Source organism: Callospermophilus lateralis, chromosome 19 (genome assembly GCF_048772815.1).
Source record: "Callospermophilus lateralis isolate mCalLat2 chromosome 19, mCalLat2.hap1, whole genome shotgun sequence".
Taxonomy (NCBI): Eukaryota; Metazoa; Chordata; class Mammalia; order Rodentia; family Sciuridae; genus Callospermophilus; species Callospermophilus lateralis.
Window position 1 is genome coordinate 29,006,855 of NC_135323.1, and position 9,298 is coordinate 29,016,152.

At 64.4% G+C, this 9,298-nt stretch overlaps 1 protein-coding gene across 1 annotated transcript; it reads left to right on the forward strand.

Annotated features, from left to right (window-relative positions):
- Positions 1 to 524: 524 nt before the first annotated feature.
- On the forward strand, positions 525 to 9,086 carry Myl10 (myosin light chain 10). The gene is made up of 7 exons (XM_076840357.2): positions 525 to 571; positions 3,092 to 3,184; positions 3,579 to 3,654; positions 4,191 to 4,295; positions 6,625 to 6,703; positions 8,753 to 8,801; positions 8,876 to 9,086. Exons 1-7 carry the CDS (start codon positions 569 to 571, stop codon positions 8,972 to 8,974), a joined length of 504 nt encoding a protein of 167 aa, XP_076696472.1. The 5' UTR covers positions 525 to 568; the 3' UTR covers positions 8,975 to 9,086.
- The last annotated feature ends 212 nt before the right edge of the window (positions 9,087 to 9,298 follow it).

Here is a 9,298-nt window from a genome sequence, read left to right on the forward strand (position 1 = left end):
ACCTAAGCCACTTACCCAAGGAACTTGACCATATGCAGGTTTTGGTTCCCGTAGGGGGTGCCTGGAAGCCATCCCCAGAGGACACTGAAGGGCCGCTGTTGTCATACTGGTTGGGGGGTCCCTGTGGGCCAGAGGATGTCACACTCTCCCCCATCTCTACAAGAGGGCGGGGCCTGCTGGAGGGAGGTGTCCCCTGTGGTACCCTCCTGCCGCGGGGACCTCTCCCTGACCCTCCAGGGCCAGGCCTCCCCAGCTGGTCGCAGGTCTCAACACTCTGCATGTCCTTGTCCCTGGGCCCCTTCCTGAATCTTGGTCCCTTGGCACCGGAGGAAACACTTGGCCCCAGGCTGGCGGAGATCCCCGGCTTAGGCGGGCTCTGGATCCCAGCTTAGCTGACTCCCCGTGGCCCAGGGGAGATGCTTGGCAGGGAGGCTCCCATCCTGTCCCTGGTCACCTTCCAAACTGAGGTCTGGACCTGGCTAGGTGCCGGCTGCCGGGAGGAGCACTATTTAAAGAGCCATCCCCCGGCTGCCCCCAGCCTGGTGCAGCCACAAGGAGACTCCAGACCATGGTAGGACAGGCGGCTTCGCCTCCCACTGGGTCACGTCCCTGCGTCCGGCTCTACCCAGGGAGCTCAGCTTTAGGGCTGACCTTTAGGATGCCCGACCCCATCCTTAATTCTGACGTCATTCCTCAACTCCATCTCCTTGACCTTGGCTTTGCATTTCTAACCTTTACCTTTAACTGGGACTCACCCTGACCTTGACCTCACTCCTTTCACTGATATCTTTGACCTTGACCTGATGTGCCTGGTCTGACCTGGTGCCTAGATTCCATCCACCTCAAGGGGTGGCAGTCAGTCCATGTGGATGCTGATTTGGGTCTCTGCTTTCCTGGGCGTGGTGGGGGCCGCAGAGGTGAAAGCGGGGGGGGGGGGGGGGGCGGAGCGGGGACTGGGGGCTGCCAGTGGAGGCCACCACTCTGCCCCGGCTGCGGGGACACAGCTCCTATTGGGGTCTGGGGTGGGTATTGCAGACCGTGTGGCTGCCAGAGTGCCAGGTCTCCCGGCTCACCTTGGCTTTGCCCTTCAGGCCCTAGCGGCTCCCCTGCAGCTGCCAGCTGCGGGCCCTCAGTCTTGCTCTCGTGAGCCTGGCTCTCACCTGCCTTGTTAGCCCCTCACAGCCTGAGACCTCGGGCTCAGCACCCTGCTCCCTCGGCCACCCTCTGTTGATCACCTGTCTCCAGCTGCACTGGACGCTCTGGGGACAAGTCCAGGGCCTGGCTCTGGGCCTGGGAGATCAGGCACAGGGCTTGCCTGGGGGTCAGCAGGTCAGCAGGGGGTCAGGTAAAGGCTCTGGTGCCCGAGGCCAGCATTCTGTTGGTTTAGCGATGGGGAAAACCAAGGCTCAGAGAGGGTAGTGCGTTTCTGAACATCACAGAGCCTGTGAGCAGCAGTGCCCCCCTTCTTCCCCAGGTGTCCCTCTCAGGGGACTCTTACTCTCAGGGACCCATAATAAAGGGAAAGTGACGAGACGGCTGGGCTGTTGAGGGCCCTGGCCTCATGTCCCCCCTCTGTAGCTGGACAAGATCCCTTCCTCCCTTGCTGAGCTCTGGGCCACCTTAGGGCCTCGTGTGCAAGGCTGGACGGGGGTGGGGGTGGCACACGGCGACGGAGAGCAGGTCTGAGGGAGAGAGGGCAGAGTACCCTGCAGACGGAAGTGATCCTTTTTTATTAATCGGAGGGAAATGTCTGTGTAATTAGGGGAGACGGGTCGGGGGAGCGTCTTTCCTTTACGAGGTCTGAAGGGATTTATAATATTACAGAGGTTTTACAGCATCCTGACGTCCCAGCCACCCTGCCAGCCCCCTTTCAAAGGATTAGTGGAGACAAAGCACCCAGTAAAAGCTAATTATAAGTCAGCCGGGTGCTGCTGCTCCTGCCTGGGCCCAGGAGCCGGAGGGAAGAGGGGGCGAGGCGCGGTGGGGGCCGGGGAGACCACACAGGCACTGGGCGGGGCCGGGGGCAGGGAAGCCCACGTGGGGGCGCTGGACAGGGCCGGCAGCCAGGGTGCTGCAGGCTGAGCTGGGGGGAGCCCCGACCTCCACCTCTCCCTCCACGAGGTCAAGGACAGTCTCTTTCAAGGACCGACTTGGGGACAGGCCCGGGGAAGTCCCCTGAGGCATCCTGGGGACATAGAGCTTTCACAGATGCTGAGTGGTGGGCCCTCAGGTACCAGGATCATCTGAAAGAGCCCCTGGAGGCAGGAAGGCCAGCCAGAGACCCAGGGCTGAGTCCACGTGGGTGGCCTGCGGTCCCCCGTGCGCCTAGGTGGGACCTGACTTAGGGAGGCGATGGCCAAACATGGACTGATCCCGCTCTGAGCCACATAGGGGTGGGCCCCAGAGACTGCCCGATGGACAGAATGGGTGTCACCCTGAGGTCTTAGGTGGGCAGACAGCCACGGGGAGGGAGATGGCAGGACAGGGCGGTGTGCGCTCTGGAGGGCGTCAGGCCCAGAACAGAGCAGGGCCTGTTGGTCTGACCTTGTCTGACCTTGGGGGGGCAGGAGGGCTTCCTGGAGGAGGCGTCTTCCTGGGAGGCTGGGAAGGCGTCCAGGACACAGGGGAGGGGGTGGGGCAGACACCCTGGGTGAAGGCAGCTCAGAGGGGGCCTGGGGAAGTGGGGGACCCAGGTGGGAGGGAGGGGATGCTTTGGAAGGTGGCGAGGGACAAATCCTGAGAACACTTGGGAAGCTTTTAGCAGCTGGACAAGGCCAGATTCCAGCCGGAGCAGAGGGGACAGGGTCCCCGACACGGTGCAGACAGAAGTGCCCTGTGCCACTGGGGTAGCCAGGTGGGGTGGGGGCAGGCAGGAGGCAGGTGCCTGGCCCTGCCGGAGGTGGCGGGGAAGGGGCTCCGCAGGCCTCCTGCCTGGACTGGCCAACCCACGGCTTCCCGGGAGCCAGGTCTGTGTGCTGCGGGCACCAGGAGGCGGGAGTGTCCTCCAGGACTCGGTGCTGGGGAGATGAGGCTGGGCTGGGCTGACCTCCCGAGGAAGGGGCAGCTGCAAGGCCTCACCTGTTCCCGACAGGCACCCAGGAGAGCCCGGAAGAGGGTGGACGGCGGGGCCAGCTCCAACGTCTTCTCCATGTTCGACCAGTCCCAGATCCAGGAGTTCAAGGAGGTTGGTCGGCTGCCCCCGGGGACGAGGCAGGAAGGGCACAGGGTCCGGGGTGGCCGGGGGCTGCCCGAGTGTGTCCTCATTCTCCTGGGCCACCCTGGTGTGCCCCAGAGCTGGAGCCGGGTGCCGCTGCCCTCCTGAGCCTCAGCTGCGCTGGCTGTGTGACTCGGCCAGGCCTGAGAGGAGGGGACAAGCACGGGCCACTGGGTGCTGGACACAGTCACTGCTCCAGAGGATGGCCATGGCCCTCGGGCTCTGGGCAGCCAGACTGGGCGGCTGGGGACCCGGGGGTCCTGGCCGAGGTTCCCGGCCGCCGTTGGCAGTAGCGCGGCTCCTGGCCGTGGTGACGGGCCCCGGCTGGATGGGCTGAGGGTGGCTCAGTGCTGGTCTCTGCCAGGCCTTCACCATCATGGACCAGAACCGAGATGGCTTCATCGACAAGGAGGACCTGAGGGACACGTTCGCGGCCCTGGGTGGGTACCCCGCAGCCGGGCGCCTGGCCTGGGGTGGAGCCGAGCCCGGGCCGCCAGGCAGCCTGGTGTGGTGATGGGGAGCTGGGGTTGGGGTGCTGCTGGGAAGGTCGGGATGACTGGGGAGCACCGGGACCTGGGGCCGGGAAGGGCACTGCCAGGGTGGAACAGCCTGTGTGAAGGGCGGGGCACGAGGGGTCCAGACAGCAGGGGGAAAAGTGGGGGCAACTGCCAGGGACGGGTTAGGCACTGATGGGGGCAGGGCTTGGGGGACACAGCCAGGCCACTCTGGATGCGCCTTGAGCCTCGGCCACCTGAGTGTCCACCTGAGCCAAGAGGCCAGGGCCCCCTGCAGCTCCCGAGGTCCATTTCCTTATCTGCAGATGGAGGCCCAGGAGACCGAGGGCTGAATGTCTCCTCAGCAGGTTGGGCTTTAGGGACGGCAGAGCTGGGACATCTGAGGGACCCTCCCTGGCTGGCTGTGTGCAGGCCCCCAGGACCCCGCCCTGCGCCCTGACCCCCCCCCCGTCCCCCCCCAGGCCGCATCAACGTCAAGAACGAGGAGCTGGAGGCCATGGTGAAGGAGGCCCCCGGGCCCATCAACTTCACCGTCTTCCTCACCATGTTCGGGGAGAAGCTCAAGGGTGAGCCGGGGCCAGGGGACGGCCGGGTCAGCCAGCCGCTGGGGGCCCCGACACCTGGTCACCACGGCTGGGAACGTAAGCCCCTGGTGCACGCACCCTGCCTCAGGCCCCCTCTGGCCTGCACGGTGGAGGTCACTGTCACAGCCCCTGCCTCGCCTGGCCTTGGCCCACCATGAGGACAGCCCCGTCGCCACTCCCAGCCCCTCCCTCCCCCGCCCGCTCTGCCCCACTGTCCCCAGCTGATGGGGCCGGTGCCCAGGCAGAGAGACCTTGTCGGGGACGGGTTTCCAAAAATGACCGCCACGCGCTCCAGGTCTGGCTACTCGCCTGGGCTTGTCCTGAAGCCTCCGCAGCCCCGGGGAAAGGGTCAGGGGACTCCTTCCACAAATGATGAGTCAGAGGAGGCTCAGAGAGGTTGGGACACCTGACCAGGTGCCCCAGCAAGAAAGTGGCCAGGAGGGGACCCACCTGGGACCCTGGCTGTGGTCGGGGCTCCCCTGAGACACGGCACCAGCTTGTGGTGGAGGCCGGTGGCTGTCCCTAGCCTTTTCTCTCCGGGCCCTGGGGGCCCCTGTAATGACATCCCCGAGCATGGGGGTCTGTGGCCGGCCTAGTGGGTGCTGGGAGGTGGGTGCTGTTGCTGGAAGAGCGCAGAAGCCCAAGGAGGCCAAGCTGGGGGACACATGGGGGACCCCAGCTGCTGGCTCCACCCTGAGCAGGGAGGCGGCCTCCATCTTTGATCCCAAGGAAGGTGACCGAGAGATACTTATTAATGCCTGGTGGGAAGCCGAGGCAAGTGGCCTTGGGTGACCAGGGTGGACGGCTCAGGGGCCTGGGCAGTAGGCGAGGCAGGGTACAGCCTGCCTGGGCGTGGGGCCTCGCCAGGTGTGGTTTCCTGAGCCCCTCCATCACCAGGGGGAGGAGAGGTACCCTCCGCCCCGATGGCCAGCCTGTCCTGCAGATGGAGAGACTGAGACTGCGGCTCCGGCTGGGCTGCGGCTGGGCTGGCCATGTGACCAGGCCTGGTGGGGCCGCCGGGCTGCAGCTTTTCCTCATCTGTGCAGGGACACTGGCCTGTCATGCAAACTTGGCCAGGCCCGCGTGAGAGGCCTGCGTGAGAGGCCAGCAGCCTGAAGGGCGGGGGAATGGGGGCGGGTAGCCACCCCTTTCCCACTAATTGGGACGGGAGACTTCCTCACGAGGTTCCCATCAGCAAGGATGAGAAGCAGTCCCTCCGCAGCCAGTTTTATGAGTTTGTAGGCCCCAGAGCAGAGGCCCGCTCCAGGGAGGAGGCCAGGGTGAACTGGAGGCCAGCAGCTGGGCCTGCACTAACGGAGTCCAGCTTACCACCCTCACTCAGGAGCTGACTGATCTGGGAGACCAAGACCACCCAGCAGAGGCCCCACCCCAGCCCCAGCCCCGGCCTTTGACCTCTGCGTCCCCACCAGGTTGGCCACCGCTGTCCTGCTGCTTGACCAACCTGAGGGCCCCAGCCCTGCTCCGGCAGGACCTCCTCTGGGCACTCCAGGCCAGCAGGCCAGCTCATCCAGGCTCCGTCCCTGGGGCCAGCCTCACCTTGACCTGGACGAGCGTCCAGTCTGCAGGGGAGACAGGGTCTGCCCCCGTCTGCTGGGGGAGGCTGGTGGCGGGAGGAGCAGGGCACTGCGGAGGTCCCCAGGGGTATGTCACGCCCGCCTTCTCTTAGGGAGCCTCAGGCAGGCGGTGGACTCTCTCTGGGCCTCAGCTTCCTCTGAGGGCCGCTGAAGCCCGTGTGGGTACCAGAATGTGTCTTCTAACGACAGCTTTCCCCAAAGCCACGCCAGTGATGAAAACCAAAACCGCCCTGGCCACGCTGCCACCACGCCTGGGTGGGTCAACCCTGCAGACCCTCCAAGGCCACTGTCCAAGCCCCGAGTACAGAGCTCTTCTTCCACAGCCTCTGGGCACTGCTTGGGTAATACATGAGCCCCAGAGCTGCCACCACTCAGATCTCAGTGATCGTGCAAGAGCAGTTTCAAGATATTGGGCAAGTCATGTAACCTCTCTGAGCCTCAGTTTCTTCATCTATAAAATAGAGCCAGGAGAGTTAAGCACATAGCTAATACCCAGGGTGTCCGTGTACAGTTGTGCAGGTTGTGCATGACCTCACCCACCCACAGTGCTGCTGTCTATTATCCCTCTCACTTCCCTGCTCTTGCTTCGAGCCGCTTGGCCCTCCCAGTGGAGCAGAAGTTGGGAGCCATAGGAGGGTCCCCCACCTCCCACCCCTGCCCACCTGGCACCTGTCTTTCCACCTTACGGCTTTCCCTGCCCCATGTGCTGCTGCTAGGCACGGACCCAGAGGAGACCATTCTCCACGCCTTCAAGGTGTTCGACACCGAAGGGAAGGGATTCGTCAAGGCTGACCTGTGAGTGCGCTAGGGTGGGTCCCGGGGGGAGGCAGCCCCTTCCCTCTCCCACTCAGAGCCCAGCCCAGCAGGGGCAGCAGCCTGTCAGGAGGCCACTGCCCAGTCCAGCCCCTCCTGGGCCCCTCCCCCCCTTTGGGCCCCAGCGTCCCCCTCTGCAGGCTTGCGGGAGTAGAAAGGAGTAGTGGGGTCACTTAGGGGGTCTTCCCAGTCATGGGGAAGGAGGCAGAGGGGTCCTTGAAGGAGACTCTGGGAGGCCTGGCTGGGTGGAACTGCATTCTAGAGGCTGGAACAGAGAGTGTGAAGGGCCAGGGCTTGGCGTGTGGGGGGTGCCAGTGAAGGTGGGATGGTGGATACTGAGCACAGGGGGGTGCAGCACCTGGGTGGGGGCTCACTCCCCAGCCGGGGACCCCAGTCTGCTCTGGGAACATGGGAGTCCCGAGAGCCCCTCCCTGTGGGTGCAGGGGACAGAGCCCCAGGTGGAGAAGTGGCAGCCTACCCAGGCCCTGGGGCTGTGTCAACTCTGATCTGTGCCCAGGAGGTTCCTTGTGAGCCTGGCTGGCCTGGGTTGGTGGCCCTGGGCAGGTGAGATTCCCCCCCAACCCCCCGGCAGGCTCAGGCCACCTGACCATGACCGTGTGCTTCTGGTGGGGGTGGTCTTACGGAGTCCTCACTCGGAGGCTCACCCTGGGGTGGAGGGAGGCCGGCTGGTCCCCTCTCACACGCTCTCACCCAGGAGCGAGAGTCAGACTCCCGGGTACCGCGGGACAGCCGAGGGCGTCCATGGCCCCCGTTTTCCATTCCCTCCGAGAGCCTGAGGCCCCCACCTCCATCCTGGGGCCAGGGGAGGCACCTGGGCCCCCACCCAGCCTGGCCTGGACCAGCCCCTACTCTCTCCCACTGAGGACAGGGCTGGGGGAACCCATCAGGGACCCAGTTTGGGAATGGAAGGTGCCTCCCCAGGCCACAGGACCTGGAGGAGGTGGCTGCTGGCCAGCAGGCCACAGAGGAGGCTCTGGTTGAAACAGCATCTGTGATGAGTCCCCGGCTCAGGGAGTCGGAAACTGTGACTGTCCCAGAAACATAAATAATGGAAAATGTGTGTCGGCACCGAGCGGACGCCAGGGGACACTCTGGGGGCACGGGGCCTGGCTCAGCCCTCGGCTCATCCCGTCCTCCACCAGCCAGTCCCCCCATCCCAGCAAGGTCCCCCCATGCCAGGGGATGCGTCCCTTTGTGTGCAGGCTCCAGGTCCCACCGCGGGCCGCTCCTCTGGCCCCCAGAAGCGGCTCTCCTGACGGCCAGGAGGGATGCCCCCCACTGTCTCGCCGTGGGATGTTGGGCAAGCCATAGCCCCCCTGCCTCAGCGTCTCCCCTAGTGAAAAGGGGATCCAGTCCCCGTTTCCCAGGTCCCAGAGGGGCCGGGCGTGGGCAGGCTGTCCTGGGCTCTAGGATAGCACCTTAGTGTCTGTGAAATGCTACACAGATGTCAGCAAAAGTCACCATCTAGACACAGAAGTCTACAGATGCCCGGGTCCTGGGCACCTCCCTCAATGACCTGCTTTTTATTACCAAGGATTGAACCCAGGGGCACTGAACCCCTGAGCCCCATCCCCAGCCCTTTTTAAATATTTTATTTAGAGACAGGGTCTTGCTCAGTTGCTTAGGGCCTCACTTTTGCTGAGGCTGGCTTTGAACTTGCAATCCTCCTGCCTCAGCCTCCCCAGCTGCTGGGATGACAGGCGTGAGCCGCTGTGCCCCGCTTCAATGACATTAGTAGGTTATCAACACACCCTGGGAATCAGAGAGGCTCCAAGGTCATGATGGGGTCTCAAGGTCATCCATCTAGTCCCCACCTACTGCTGGGCGGGGAGAGCCTGGGTGACAGAGGAGGCAGCCTGGGCTCAGAGAGCTGTCTGAGGGCTGGGAGCGCCAGCCCCAGGTTGGTGTCCTCTGGGGTCAGGACTCCCCGGTCCCCATCACCCCTGGGGTCTGCATGCCCACCTGGGACAGCCCTTCCCCTGGACATGACGGGCGTCTCTCCATGAGCAGCATCAAAGAGAAGCTCATGACCCAGGCCGACCGGTTCAGCGAGGAGGAGGTAGGTGTGGGCTTTGGGGCACCCGGGTCCCCTGGCCTCGCTGCTCCATGCTGACCCCCCGGCTGCCTCCCCAGGTCAAGCAGATGTTCGCGGCTTTCCCGCCCGACGTGTGCGGCAACCTGGACTACAGGAACCTGTGCTACGTCATCACGCACGGCGAGGAGAAGGACTAGCGGACAGGGTCCCCCGCTGAGCTGGCAAAGGCTGGGGGTGTTCCCAGGGAAGCACCCCCCCAGTCCTACCGTCCCGCCCGCCCAGACAGGAATAAACACCACTGAGGCCTGAGCCTGCGTGACGGGTGGTCACTGGGGAGAACTTTCCCATCGGGTTGGATTTTCCCAACTCTTTGGTCCCTGGCTTTGCTCGGCTGTCCCTCCTGCGCTGGTTTAGCGCTGATTGACAGTTGGAATGCTCCCCCGCTGGGCCCCAGGACAGGGCCTTTGTCTGTGTGGCTCTAACTGAGCACCTAGTGCGTGGCAGGGCCTCTGCCAGTCCCC

What these genes read in the sequence shown, in the direction of transcription:
- Myl10 (XM_076840357.2), top strand. An exon ending in AGATCCAGGAGTTCAAGGAG is followed by an intron (nt 3,185 to 3,578) that starts GTTGGTCGGCTG and finishes GGTCTCTGCCAG; the next exon opens with GCCTTCACCATCATGGACCA. An exon ending in GGATTCGTCAAGGCTGACCT is followed by an intron (nt 6,704 to 8,752) that starts GTGAGTGCGCTA and finishes CTCCATGAGCAG; the next exon opens with CATCAAAGAGAAGCTCATGA.